The sequence below is a fragment of the Odocoileus virginianus genome, chromosome 24, assembly GCF_023699985.2.
Source record: "Odocoileus virginianus isolate 20LAN1187 ecotype Illinois chromosome 24, Ovbor_1.2, whole genome shotgun sequence".
In the NCBI taxonomy this organism is placed as follows: domain Eukaryota; kingdom Metazoa; phylum Chordata; class Mammalia; order Artiodactyla; family Cervidae; genus Odocoileus; species Odocoileus virginianus.
In genome coordinates, this window is record NC_069697.1 from 25,860,798 (window position 1) to 25,875,971 (window position 15,174).

Consider the following 15,174-nt stretch of genomic DNA (forward strand, 5'->3'; position numbering starts at 1 on the left):
AGATAACATGGGCAGAAGGATTGAGCCAAGGGGAAACTGGGAAAAGTGTCATCACAGGCAGAAATAATAGTGGATTTTGTTGTGTGCTCAGGTGTCTACAACCAGTCATGGGAAGATGTCCCTGAGACTACTGAGCACAGGAGACTAGAGAAATGGAAGGTCAGGGCTGGTGATGTTGACTCTACAATGGACAGCAGCTGTAGGCAGTAGCTGTCTTCACTGAAGGAGTGGGAAGACTGGAGGGATCAGGACTGAGGGAAAGATGGCTGGGAGTGGAGAATGGGAGTGACTAAGAAACATTATATTGCCTGTTTTTATAGGTCCAATGAAAGACTAGGGTGGGCAAGGCTGGTTCAGAGGTTGATGAGTAGGAATGCCCTACTGGCATATGCTTTTCTATGGCAGAAAAAGGAAGAGAACCACTCTGGATGAGCTTATAAGGGGTCATCTGAGTGTGTCTTCTTCCAGCCCTCCTTGTTGTACACTTGCAGGTGGGCTTTGGCCTAATTTGAAAGATGAGTGCTTCTCAAACTATAACGTGCGTGTGGATCACCTGGGGATCTTGTTAAAAATGCAGATACTGATTGTGGGGAGTGGCCTAAGATTCTGAATCTCTAGTACACCTTTGAACGTTCTCACTGCTGCTAGTCCTTGGATGACACTTTGAGAAACAAGGTGTTAATTTCTGTTGGTGAACATTCTATTTACAGAGGCAAGAGATAGCAGGTGGATAGAGTGAAGCAAGGAAGTGATTTGAAATTTATAAACATCAGATAAAATCCTAGGATGGCTTAGATCCATGGTTCTCAAAGGAGGGCAATTTTGCCCCCTGAGGACAGTTGGTAATGTCTGGAGACATCCTTTGGTTTTTACAACTTGGGCTGGGGGTCACTACTGGCCAGTAAAGAGTAGATGCCAGGGATACTGCAAACACCTTACAATATACAGGACAGTTCCACAACAAATAATTATCCAGCCCAAAAGATCAGGCTGAGAAGTTCTGAGGTTTTTTTTAATAGTAGAAAGACCATAGACTTCGAACTCAATAATCTAATATAAGCCCTGACATTTATTAGCTGTGGGACTTTGGAAAAGTGCCTTAACTTTGATGAATTTTGTTTCCACAACTGTGAAAAGGTTGACAGGTTGTGAGGCTCATGACCCAGTAGGCCTCTGAAAACAGCAGTCTCTTTTCCTTTGTACCTTAGGGTTCCTGGGCCAAGAAAGAATAAAGACCAACACAGACATGGAAGGACTAAGTAGACTGGGCTTCTGGGTTAAGAATAAAATGCTCAGAGCAAAGAACAAAAAGATGTACAAGTTAGTACTAACCACCAAGTTGCCAATAACCATGACCATCATGAAGACAATGAGGCACATGGCCTGGCCAGCCACCTCCATGCAGTCCCACATGGTCTCGATCCATTCCCCGCACAACACTCGAAAGACAATGAGGAAAGAATGGAAAAAGTCATGCATGTGCCAGCGAGGGAGTTCACAGTCCTGGTTGATCTTGCAGACACATTCTTTGTAGCTCTTTCCAAAGAGCTGCATCCCCACCACGGCAAAGATGAAGACAATAATGGCCAGCACAAGGGTCAGGTTGCCCAGGGCACCCACTGAATTTCCAATAATCTTGATCAGCATGTTCAGGGTGGGCCAGGATTTGGCCAATTTGAAGACTCGGAGCTACAGAAAAGAAACCCAAATGAAATTCAATTAATTTATTCTTATCACATGGCTACAATAAAAACATACTAAATTAGTAAGATCATTACATTTACTGAGCACCCTTGGAAAATTCTCAGGGTTTTCTAACAGTATCTTAAAACTGAGAGAAACTGAGGCACAGATGAAGGAAAACTAATTAACTGTAAAATAAGTGAAAGATTTAGAACTAAGAACCAAGAATACTACCTCTAGTCCCTGAATTAGTCTCTAGGTCAATCCACCTTTTAAAAATCCATACATGAACATATCCTTTTCCTATTGATTTTCCCTTGACTTCTCAGCAGTTGTATTAAGGAAAATGTGATTTGTAGTTAACCAAAAGATGAGCTTGGTAAGGACAGTGAGAATAAATCATCTGTCTCTTTAAAAAAGCAAGGATTTAAAAATTCTACATATTTCTCTTAAAAATTCTACGTATCTCTGCCAATAAACAGGTAATGGCTGATACGAAACTTTGTGACATGCTTGGACTAACTGGAAGGAAAAGCACAGCTTCCAAGGGGCAGTTCCAATATACCAAAAACCTTATGAAAAGGGACTACACTGATAATAATTCCGAGGATAGAACTTTTGGTATCTGTTAATCAGAAAATTTTTGTATTCTGTGATGAATGATTATAAGGTCTTGACTAACCAGCTGAGAATTATAATGAATAAAGCCCATGAACAGAGATTACCATCATATGTCTTAAGTTAATAACTACACATGTATAACAGGATGTAACAGGAATTCTGGTAGAAGGCAACCACGCTGATTTGGACAATTTTTTTTCCCTACTGAAAATCTGAGTTTTATCTGAGAGTTCAAGATTTAGCAGGTGATGCTCTGTACGTAATCTGGGGGTCTCACAGTTTTTCACCATTCTGACTGGCTGTTAATTTATTCAGAGTATTAGTGATAATGCTTCTATCACTTAATTCTTCATCTTATCTTCTAAATAGCAAGAACTACTCTCAAAAAGTCTACTGTTGGCTGGATCTTAAACAAAGACCAGTAAGCAGAGGTTCCAGAAATGAGACAGATGTTATTTGTGACTTGGACTGAATGAGATTTCTGTTTTATAAACAGTTTCACTCTAATCCAATTCTCTTTCTTAGATAAGCTGAATATCTTTAAATCCTTTCAGTTGTGAGTGCTTAGGTATTTTCCCAATAAGAGAAACAAATCTAAGCCATTTCTGATGCTCTGTCTGAGTGGGATACCCTCAAGGTAACTCAGCTTCTCAAGGGACTCAATCAGGACATCACTCATGCCTATGCTTCATGGGAAGCTATTCTGAGGATATTGTTAACTGTTAATACTTTCAGAGGCATGTTAGTAATTTGAACACGAATTTTTTCAAATACATTAAAAAAATCCTTCTTAGCTAAAGATCTGTGTTCAACAACTAATTTCAATATAACTTTAAAAAACATTATTTTATTCTCATTTTCTGGAAGGGGTCACCATGATAGAAGATATGAGCCATCTCTGGAAAAGGGAGAAATTTTTGCCATTTCAGGGAGATGTTCAGAGAAAGAAATGGGCTCACCAGCGAATTCAAATCAGACCTCAGAATAGCTCTTTTGAATCCTTCTTCATCTTTTAGATTAACCATTATTTTCTGAGGAGCTTCAAAAAAATTGATTTATGTTTGCTGACTGATTAAAAAAACCTACTTTCTATATTAGGTAATTAGCAGAAAAGTTTTTCAATATTTTAGTTGATAAACCAATAGACAGTCAACTGCAACTGGGAGCAGAATACAGCTAAGAATTTTGTAAAATCATCAGATTAACTTATACAAAATTCTTCCTAGTAGCTACAAGACAGGAAAATGTAAAAAAGAAATTGGAGAAATATGGAATACCAATCGGAAAGATCGCAGCACCGAAAGCCCCTCCACGTCTGCTAGACTCAGTTCCATTAAACTGAGGGAGACAATAAATCCATCAAAAATGTTCCAACCTTCTTGGAAATAATAGTAGGGATCCATGGCTATGAGCTTCAGGAACATTTCCGCTGTGAAAATTCCAGTGAAAACCTAAAGAGGGGGAAGGCAGGGGTAAGAAAAAGAAATAATAGAAAGAAGATGCCTCTATCATTATCTTTGAATACGGCATGTCCAAGAAGCCACAAGCATCAGCCTTCACTAAATTCTGCCTCTGAGGACATCAATACCTGGATGTCCCCTGACAACTCCACCTGATGCAGGAAAGTCTTATTTTCCTCTTGAATGAAGAGGAAATGTTCCCATCTTTGTTGCCAGAACTACCCAATTCATATTGTTCAAGAGAGCAGTTAAAAAATTATTCTAAGCAATCAGCAATATCACACAGGTGACTCCTAAAGGGTCAGCAGTCATTTGAATGTGTATGCCACATTTGGGATACTGACCAAAAAAAAAAAAAAAACACTGTGTTCTAATAATAAAAATACAGCATTATTCCTGATTTAACATTATGTGTCTTCTTGAATGCAGACATATACTGCAAAGCTTCTTATTTTAAATGGTAAAAGCAACAGAACATTGCTTAAAGTGTGCAAAATATTAGAGAAATAGTATCACTGCCTTGCATACAAGTATTATTTTAATGTACTCCTTTTTTTTCAGATGCATAAAAATATTTTGTCAGAGTTTAAAACCAGAGACTACATAATATCTTGGCTTTTCACTTATCTTGATTTATCATGACTCATTTCACTTAACACGTATTTTTCACTTATCATGACTCCATTCATGTTGCAACACAGTCTTCCTAGTTCCCACTTTCATTGCTTGTATAATATTCTACTAGGTAAATACATCCTAAAAGAATTCTCTCATTGTTGGAGATTCTGGTGCTTCCTTCAGATTTTTTCAATATGATAATCTAGGATGTAATCATTGTTCTAGATTTGGAGCTTACTGGGTACAAGAATGATTTCTTCTCTCTGTTACCTGACTCACTCCCACCTTTCTGCCTTTCAGAGCATCTTGTTTCCCCAATGCCTTCTGTATCCTGAGGACCTTAGTAGCATAATGTGTAGGCAGAAAGCAAAATCCCATGTACACCAGTTTTGACAAGATCAATACTCTCATTCTAGGTTGACCATGTAGTATCTGACTATCACTGAATATCCTGTTTTTAGAGGAGAGGACTTTATATGCATCAGATTTAAAATTCATAATAAGTTAATAACTGTAACCACTTGGCTACCAAGTTTACATATGAAGGGGCTTGAGAAAAACTTCAGAGATATGGTCTGAGGTCAGAATTAAAAATAGTGAAAAATACTTAGATTATACTTGTTTGGAAATACACTGAATTAATGTGTAGCAAAAACAAAACAGAATGACTTGATGAAAATAAAACAAAAGGGACAAGTGGTTTGGAAATTTTTGGTTTCCATATACATTTCTAAGCTTCCCCCATCCTGGGTGGGGAAGATCAGCTAGAGAAGGGATAGGCTACCCACTCCAGTATTCTTGGGCTTCCCTTGTGGCTCAGCTGGTAAAGAATCCCCTTGCAATGTGGGAGACTTGGGTTCGATCCCTGGGTTGGGAAGATCCCCTGCAGAAGGGAAAGGCTACTCACTCCAGTATTTTGGCCTAGAGAATGCCATGGACTATATAGTCCATGGGGTGGCAAAGAGTCGGACACGACCGAGTGACTTTCACTTCCCAGGTGGCTCAGTGGTAAAGAACCTGCCTGCCAATGCAAGACACGCAGGTTCGATCCCTGGGTCAGGAAAATCCCCTGGAGAAGGAAATGGCAACCCATTCCAGTATTCTTGCCTGGAGAATCCCATGGACAGAGGAGCCTGGTGGGCTACAGTCCATAGGGTTGCAAAGAGTTGAACACAGTTGAATGAATAAGCACACTTGCATGCACTTTTTTAAACTGGAGATGCAGTATTCTAAAATTGAAAGAAAATACTCCCTGAAGAGATCTGGTCAACTTAAATCAAAAGTTCACAGTGCAAGCTAAGTGTGTACAGATGGAATATTACTCTTTATGAGGTCAGTCAAGTAGGGGCAGCTAATCAAATGAACTCTTGACACACATTTTGCCCTTAGCATTAGCCCATCAAAGATTTCTCTACTTAGAAACATTAACGCACTTAACGCACACTAAGTAGAAACTGAATCTGCTGTCCCATTGGTTCTTGGTGAACACACAGAAAGTGCTCAGTAACAGAACAGGGTGATGAACCTCAGAACAGCTATCCTGTGAATTCTGGTTCCTGAGAGAAGATGCAGTTCTGTGGTGCTGCCTTTTAATGGGAGGCTGGGCCTCCAGATACCTGGCAGAAACACCTGTGATAGGGACTTCCCTGGTGGTTCTGTGGCTAAGACTTCACACTCCCCATGCAGGGAGCCCTGGTACAATCCTTTAGTCAGGCAGTGAACTAGATTCTGCATGCCACAACTGAAAAAAAAACAAAGAAAAAAGAAAAAAAGATACCCTGCGTGCTGCAACTAAGACCTGGCACAGCCCAATAAATAAATAAACATTAAAAAAAAAAAAAAAGAAATGCCTGTGACAGAGGCATGTGGCTTCATGCCTTCAGCCCACACAGTGGGCTGCCCTTGTTTGGAGTTTGGGTAAATATAAATTTGTAGCTGTTGGCTGTATGAAGGAATTACTTTTTTGAAAAATGGAGAAGAGCAGACTCAAGGTTATTCTTTTGATGCCATCAACAACTGTATATAAATGTCACTCTTGTGACTGTCATCCAATATTCACCTCAGAATTTATGTTCTAGTGCAGCTGCTATCTGTACAGCTGGGGATCCCTGGGGTCACGAAGACCCTTTCAAGGGGCCTGGAGTCCTCTCTCCCTTTAAAAAGAGGTATACATAAGGGACTACAGGGAAGAAAAATGACAATATGAAAAGGATTCCATTCAGCTGAAAACTTAGTTTAAGCTGCAGTTAAGAAACCATAACATTCATGTGTATTTGGTGAAGGAGGAAAAAACAACTTCTTGTTTTTCCTTTTAGGCTCAGAATCACAGAAATTACACTTACGTGTCAGGTGAACCTTTTGCCCTTCCTTCCATACTCCTTCCCCTCAAAAGATCCGGTCCTAAAGCCCTATCCACATGGAGCGGGGCTCAGTGTCAGGTGCTGGGGCCCAAGCAGGGCATCTGTGCAGGAGGGCGGCTTAGTGTGGGCTGTCAGAGCCGATGCAAGCCAAGGAGAGTGTCCACTCTGGGGGGACAGTCCCATGTCTGAGCAGGATAAGGAGAGTATTTGTGTTGCATGCCTGCCCAGCACAGGGTGTTGAAACCTAAGGCGGATGGGAGGGCGTCCCCCATGGAGAGGGTGGGAGACCTGGCAGAGAGAGTGAGAGCTTAGGCAGGTGGACACGGCATCCCCAAGGGGAGGCCAGCCTGGGGAGGGGTGTCAGGGCCCGAGTGGGTTGATGGCGTCCAGCCATTCAGAGAGGTGGCCCAGTGAAGGGTGTCAGGGCCAAGCAAGCTGAGGGGGAAGTGGCCTAGGATCTAGAGCAAGCTACAGAGGTGGGTGAGTGTGTGTGTGTGTGTGTGTGTGTGTGTGTGTGAGTGTGAGTGCTGAGTGAGAAGAACTTCTGGGGAGAAGGACAGCGCGTATTTCTGCGTGATCATGTGTGTGTGTGTGTGTGTGATCGTGTGTGTGTTTGTCTGGAGCCAGCTACAGAGGTGGGCGAGGAGAACTTCTGGGTGGAAGGACAGCCTGAGAGTGAGTGTGTGGGGGGTGGGAAGTGTCCCTGCAGACAGGCAGCACGGAGCGGAGAGTCAGCGCCTGAGCAGGGCAAGGAATGGTGCCCCGGCGTGGGGTGTCCGAGCCCAAGCAGGATGTAGACAGCTTCTGGGTGCAGAAGCCTGGGCTGGGGTGAGGAGGAATCCTTGCAGGGGAAGGCCCACTCTGAGGTGTCTGAGCTCAAGTGGGGCAGGGGAAATAAGGCTGCGTGGGGGCCGCCTGGCCAGGGAGGACGGGGCCTGAGAAGTGTGAGGAGGGGTCCAAGCAGAGGACACTTGGGTGCTGATGCTGGAGGGCCTGGCATGGGGACTCAGGGTCTGACCAGGGGGACGGGGGACCCCCATGTTGCAAGAGGTAACAGTGGCTTTTTCTTTTTTTAAATGAAATAATATACTAAGGATAGTGGCAACCAGGTTTCTTTTTGTGGGAGAAGGAGTTATAAACATAGAAAGAAGAAAGATAGAATGAGTCCTGTAATGCTAGGTTAGAATAAGTGGTGAGCCCTGTACAGAAAGGGCCCAGCTATGCATATTGCTCCAACAGATGTTGATTTCTAAACGTCAATTTCCACTAAAAACAATCAGAGTTGCTTGAGAAATGGCAGATTCCAGGCCTGAGACAGGAAAAAAAATATAAAGTTAGCCTGGAATATTTCTGAGAAAACAAGGCAATGAGGACTTGTTGAAAGGACATGAAAGCTACCTTGAAGGGACTCCCACTGCCAAATCAGGAATGGTTTAAACATCTACACACAGGATAATAATGGATTAAAACCCACTGAATAAAACTGAAAACTGGGAGTCCATACAGATATAATAAAGGAATGAATCAAAAGTTTAATGAAAAGCAGTAAGTTTAGATAGTTTCAAAGTGTCTTTCTCATGAACACTTATTAATTATAAACAGAAAAAGAGTAACTGTACATGGGAGAAGCCTGGCAGAACCTCCTCAATCAAATGACCAAGGGACCAAGGGCAGAAATGGGACACATGGAAATCATGTGCCACCTGGTAGACGCAATGAGAAAACAACAGCCTCACCTGGGCGACAGTCTTGCCAAATGCATGACCTGAGTCTGATCAGGAGGAGGCATCAGACAAAGCCAGACTGAGGGAATTCTACAAAATGACTGGACAGTCATCCTCATAGGTATCAAGGTCACAGAAGTCAAAGAAGGACTGAGGAGCTCTCTCAGGGTGAAGAAGGTTAAAGAGACATGATAACTAAACTCAAGAGTAACTCTGGAATGTCATTTTTTTGGTATAAAGACATTATTGGGCTTACCAGCAAAATCTGAATGGGCCTGAGAATTTGATGGTAATATACATGGTGATTTCCTGATTTTGGCAGTTATATCATGGTTCTGTAGGAGAATGTACTTGTTTATAAAAATGTACACTACAAGGACTTCCCCAGTAGTCCAGTGGCTAAGACTCTCTGCTCCCAGTGCAAGGGGCCCAGGTTTGACCCCTGGTCAGGGAACCAGACTCTACATGCCTCAACTGAAGAGAAAAAAAAAAGATCCTGCACACAGCAACACAGACGGACAATCTTGGGTGCTGCAACTAAGACCTGGCTCAGCCAGATACATGACAGATAAATAAAAATAAATAAATAATTTTTAAAAACCACACATTACAGTATTCCGGGGTGACAGGCTACATCAGCAACTTACTCTCAAAAGGTAGTTTTTTACACTGCACTTGAAACTTTTCTGGAAGACTGAGGTTGTTTAAAAAGCAACCTTATAAACTCACTATTGTGTTCAAATGGTTACCAAAACAACAACAAAAAGGCAGGAAAAGAACGATTACATTTACCTACTAAACAATACAAAAGTCACGTAGCCTCCCTGGCTTCAATTCCCTCTATAAACACAGGGGCTGGATGGAATTATCTTTATGCTTCCTCCTACTACGAACAGTTTTTCTTAGGGAGAGGCTAGAAGAGACAGGGATTGCTAATTTATAGACTGATGCTCTCATCTTCCCTCAAAAACATCCAAGGACAAACACAACAGTGTACATCCATGTACAAACACAACCCAATTCACTGTCCCAGCTGTGGAAAAAGCCTCTCTGTCCAACCACAGGAGAAGGTCCTAGTCTATTTCATGAGCTAGTTCATCCATCTTTTTTTGGTTGTTGTTCTCTTACTCTCAGGTTCAGTCAAAGGCTGTATCCACATCTCCAAGTCTTTGAAAATTCTCCTACTGAACTACACTTACACAGTTCCTAAGTATGAAGAGTACTTTTCACTATTTCCAAAATTTCTGTACGGGTTCTCGTTTTATCCTCTCAAATACTGATGACGTGGTATTACTCTCATTTTATAGATGCAAAACATTTCTGGGCAGAAATCAATGGCTTATTCACAGCTAATATGTCCAAACTAGTAAAGTAATGCTCAAAATTCTCCAAGCCAGGCTTTAGCAATATGTGAACTGTGAACTTCCAGATGTTCAAGCTGGTTTTAGAAAAGGCAGAGGAACCAGAGATCAAATTGTCAACATCCGCTGGATCATCGAAAAAGCAAGAGAGTTCCAGAAAAACATCTACTTCTGCTTTATTGACTAGCCAAAGCCTTTGACTGTGTGGATCACAATAAACTGTGGAAAATTCTGAAAGAGATGGGAATACCAGACCACCTGACCTGCCTCTTGAGAAACCTGTATGCAGGTCAGGAAGCAACAGTTAGAAATGGACATGGAACAACAGACTGGTTCCAAATAGGAAAAGGAGTATGTACGACTCAAGGGTACATATTGTTACCCTGCTTATTTAACTTCTATGCAGAGTACACCATGAGAAACGCTGGGCTGGAAGAAGCAGAAGCTGGAATCAAGATTGCTGGGAGAAATATCAATAACCTCAGATATGCAGATGACACAACTCTTATGGAAGAAAGTGAAGAAAAACTAAAGAGCCTCTTGATGAGAAAGTGAAAGAGGAGAGTGAAAAAGTTGGCTTAAAGCTCAACATTCAGAAAACTAAAATCATGGCATCCAGTCCCATCACTTCATGGCAAATAGATGGGGAAACAGTAGAAACAGTGGCTGACTTTCTTTTTCTGGGCTCCAAAATCACTGCAGATGGTGACTGCAGCCATGAAATTAAAAGATGCTTACTCCTTGGAAGGAAAGTTATGACCAACCTAGACAGCATATTAAAAAGCAGGGACAGTACTTTGTCAACAAAGGTCCGTCTAGTTAAGGCTATGGTTTTTCCAGTAGTCATGTATAGATGTGAGAGTTGGACTATAAAGAAAGCTGAGCACCAAAGAACTGATGCTTTTGAACTGTGGTGTTGGAGAAGACTCTTGAGAGTTCCTTGGACTGCAAGGAGATCCAACCAGTCCATCCTAAAGGAGATCAGTCCTGAGTGTTCATTGGAAGAACTGGTGTTGAAGCTGAAACTCCCAATACTTTGGCCACCTGATGTGAAGAGCTGACTCATTTGAAAAGACCCTGATGCTGGGAGGGATTGGGGGCAGGAGAAGAAGGGGATGACAGAGGATGAGATGGTTGGATGGCATCAGCGACTCAGTGGACATGAGTTTGGGTAGACTCTGGGAGTTGGTGATGGACAGGGAGGCCTGGCGTGCTGTAGTTCATGGGGTCACAAAGAGTTGGGACACGAATGAGTGACTGAACCGACTGAATGTGTCCAAAACACAGCTCTTGATTTTAAACTCCACCCTGTTCCTTGCTCAGTCATCCCCATTTCCTCCTCGGTTACCCAATGCCCCCAGTCTGGGTACCCTTCCTGCTATCTCTCCCTCCCCCTGCGTCCAGAGTATCCTGGGCCATTCATTGCTCTCTGGCCCCACTGCTCCTCATACATTACTTCTCCCTTGAAGACTCTGCCCCTGGAGTGCTTTCCCATTTTAGAGCTTGGACTGGTTGGCTTGGCTCCCTGAACATCAGCTGCTGACCTTCTCCTCTCTCCCTTTCTTTCACTGATGATTCTGAGCAAAGTTGTCTGAATGCTCACAACTCTTAATTTCTGTGTGACCCTAAATTTCTAGGTTTTCGAGAAGGAAAAAATGATGTTATTTGCTGGCCCAGTCTCAGGCAATTCTGTTGGCAGTATGGCAGTAAAAATCAAGGACTGATTCTGCCAAAAGCAAGTAAAGACTTTAGAGAAAAAAAAAAAAACTATAGAAAATATACTATCACTATCAACAACAAAGTTGATCAAGTAGTATTTCTCATTACATAACCATTGGGCAATAACATAAAGAGTGTATCTACATGATGCTGTTGATTGGCTCAAAAATGCTGCTTGACGGCCAAGCCCCAGAGGTCAGTCAACCACACAGCGAGCTGACCCTCAGGCACCTTTCAGAGCAGGTTAATAGATCTCCTGAATAGTCTATGGAGGTGTCCTGCTTCAAGACTACAGGTATTTCATTTAACTGCCTAACATGGTTGTGGGTTGAAAGTGCATCACTGACTCAGACATGGAGATTGGAAAGATTACAGCAGCATATTGGATATATACTAGAGAATACAATCAGCTATGACAACTAACCAGATAAGAGATCCCTTTTGCCATGTATGTTTTCGGAATTAGAAGTCAAAATGATATCACTATTATTACACACTGGTAGAGTATTAAGACTTAAGGTAGAAACTCTGTGTGTGTATGAGAGAAAGAGAGAGAGGGGGAGAGAGAGGAACAATTACCAGGCAGTGATCATGCAAAATTACATGGTAACAACTAGAATGGTATGCCCATGGTGCAATTTCTAAGGAATAATGAGGCCAGATGACCTACAGGATTCTTTCCAACTAATTTTTTACTATCAAAATTTAATCAACTCCTGATTTTTCTACTAAAGAAGATAGTCCCCAAATCACAACTACTTGACTTCTGGATACACTGTATAATCTATTTCTTTTTTAAACTGCATACTTATCATCTAAATAATATAAATTAAATTTATGACTTGAGCCAACATTAAAATAAATTTGGCACAGATCAACTAATGGTTAGAAACTGGATGATAGCTCAGAAGTTGGACTGGGTGGGGAGACCAGCATAGAATTTAAAATTTCCTGTAGATAGTCCCCGTATCAATAATGAAGATATGACAGTGTGGGAAAATTTATCATTACATGTAACATACTAAAAGACCTCCCCTATTTTGCAGTGGTTGTTACTGAAGGTGAAAGGGGTAGTGATTTGCTGGAGTCATACAGAATTAAAGTGAGAAGCAGAAACAGAAAGACATCCACAAGTCCTTGGCTGAGGTTGCTGAAACCAACCCACTGCACCATGCCTCCCATCCTGTCACCGGGGTTGGATGCCTGCCAAGAGCTCCTAAATGACGTCTTCAAAGTTCTGCAGAAAGAGAAAACAGCCAAGGGATCACAACAGCTAGCAGAAGCGGCTGGGGCTGTGGCATATGTGGGAGCATTTGTCTTCCAATTAACTATTACTTTCTTTTTGACTAAACTCCAGCTCTCAGGATCAGAAAAAAAATATTACCCACAGGCAAAACCTGTTCAGATGGTGCAATCCGAAGGCTGTGCTCCATCTTACCAGATTTCCTACAGCCAAGACGTGTTCAAACTGTGGCGTCATAGGGTGGTGTTCCATTGCCATAAACAGGGTGTTCAGGACGATGCAGATGGTGATGGCCAGGTCCACAAAAGGGTCCATGACAATCAGGTTCACAATCTCCTTCAGCTTTATCCAGTAGGGGTGACACTCCCAGATGAGAAAAGTGTTGGCAAATTTATACCAGCATGGGGGGCACTTCCTCTGAGACTCTTCCAGCTCTGTAGTGAGTCAAGAACAAAGGGAGCCCCTCAGTCTTGGGAAGGAAACGAAAGGGTTAGGCTTGGCTGGTCTGTCTCGCTGTTATTGACATGAGAAGGAAGGTGGCCGGGGAGTGCTGACTATCCTGAGACTTTCCCTCAGTTTACCTTCTCTTGAAGGCAAAAAGGAGGCTGATCAGCGCCAGGTCACGTCCTGTTAACAATGAGCTAGTTATAAATAAAACTCAACACACCCGTTTGGGGAGCATGGCAGCCCTGGTTCAACTGGCTTTAACGTGCACAACTGTACGATCTCAGGCGAGGAAGCGCTGACTTCTCTGCGCCTCTGCTGCCTCATCTCAAAGGGCACTGACATCTAGGCTAAAGGACTAAAGGAGTTCTTAATTTTCCTCCATCGCTTACGCACTAAGCGGTTGACAACAGACAGCACAGGGCCTGCCATAAGGTAACTCCATAAATGGTGGATACACATTGTATCATTACACTATTATCAGAGAAGCAGAACACTCTGAAGCCAGACATATTTGGGCACAATCAGCTCAGACAATTGCTGAGTAAGTTATTTCAATCTTCTGTGGGAATTAAATGAGCTTAAATACATATAAAGTGCCTCAGAACGCCCTAGTGTATAGCAAGTACTATGGAAGTCTTTGCTACTGTTATACATTTTCTTTACAGCAGAATCTGCATCGTCAATCAAGCCACCATGTGGCTCTCTCTTCTGCTCTTGCGGATTCGAGAGTTCTCAGTGCTGTCAGGAGCAGAAACCATGTCCGTTCCTCTCTGCTCCTTCCTTCCTCTTTGTCATCTCTCCTCTCTCTCTCTTTCTCTTCCCTTTTACCCACTGCCACTCTCACCCTTCCCTTCTCTATCTCCTTCCTCTTCCCTTGAGCTCTTTCTTTTTTCCTTTTTCTTACTCTCTTTTGTTTTCTCCTCTCTGTCTCTTTAGTCTGTTACTCTTTTAAAAGCAGAACCCGTTTTTTCAAACAAGTTCTTATTTGACTTCCAATACATAAAACAGACAAACCAGGAGCTGCTCTAGCTGAGGCACGAAGAGGAGCCCGGAGTCCAGTGTAATCCAAGTCTTTCTTCCCTGAGGTACTGCCTCAGGATCCTAGGACTCTGATAAAACCAGACTGAGAATCCCTGGATGCAATGAGCTCAAAGGTAGTTTTACAAAGCGAAGATGGGAAAGGATGATCAAACACAGTAAGCCATTCCGCTACAACAACCTAGGTGTGAGATCCCTTCAAATTAAACATAAAATATAATAGATAGCATCACTAAAGTTCAAGAACCTTGATCTGGAAGGATGTTCTTTAAGACGTATAACTCTGAAAACTTGGCAGCATGACAACCCTTAAAGGCCAAGTCTTGGTTTTGTGGGGTTGGATACAACTGTGTCTCCTACTGCCCTAGACCTACTCAAATCCATTAATGAAATCAAATCATTTGGGGAATAGAAAAAAATTTCCCAACATTTCACCAAGAACAAGATGGCTGCTTTGTATGAATCTACTTCCCCCATTTTCAACCAGCTGGATGGTGCCCATGGTGATGGCTTTATTTTAGATGGGGTGCTTTGGTTGGGCTTTTGATTGGCTCCCTGGTTGCTAAGAAAATAGGTTGCCTTGGTTTTTCAGATTTAAGGGCCACAGTAAGCGCCACGTGGGAGTCTGCGTGGGAAAGGAAGTCTGTGAAGAAAATTTGCTTTGGCTTCTTCCTCACAGAACTCCCTCCCTTCCCAAGGTAAATTTAGTTTTCTCCCAAAAAAGAAAATTGAAAAGGTTCTCTTATTTCCATAAATTCTTATAGCACATATTTGGAAATTTGGTTCCGTTCCTTTTTTTAATCTCCCCCTTTCTCCAAATGTCTGCTGATCATGGGCACGTGGAGGTTGAAGTGGTGACTATTCACGTTTCTAACAGTTGATACAATTGTAATGTTTTAC

The 15,174-nt window shown here is 42.2% G+C and overlaps 1 protein-coding gene across 8 annotated transcripts in view; it reads right to left on the reverse strand.

Annotated features, from left to right (window-relative positions):
- Nucleotides 1–15,174, reverse strand: part of SCN8A (sodium voltage-gated channel alpha subunit 8) — a 191,683-nt gene that overhangs the window by 32,417 nt on the left and 144,092 nt on the right. For all 8 annotated transcript variants that reach the window (XM_070454391.1, XM_070454396.1, XM_070454393.1 and 5 more), the window contains exons 14-16: nt 12,985–13,223; nt 3,582–3,755; nt 1,333–1,689 (exon numbers count right to left, since the gene is read on the reverse strand). In XM_070454391.1, coding sequence (XP_070310492.1) covers nt 1,333–1,689; nt 3,582–3,755; nt 12,985–13,223 — 770 coding nt within the window. The remainder of the gene's footprint in view (nt 1–1,332; nt 1,690–3,581; nt 3,756–12,984; nt 13,224–15,174) is intronic.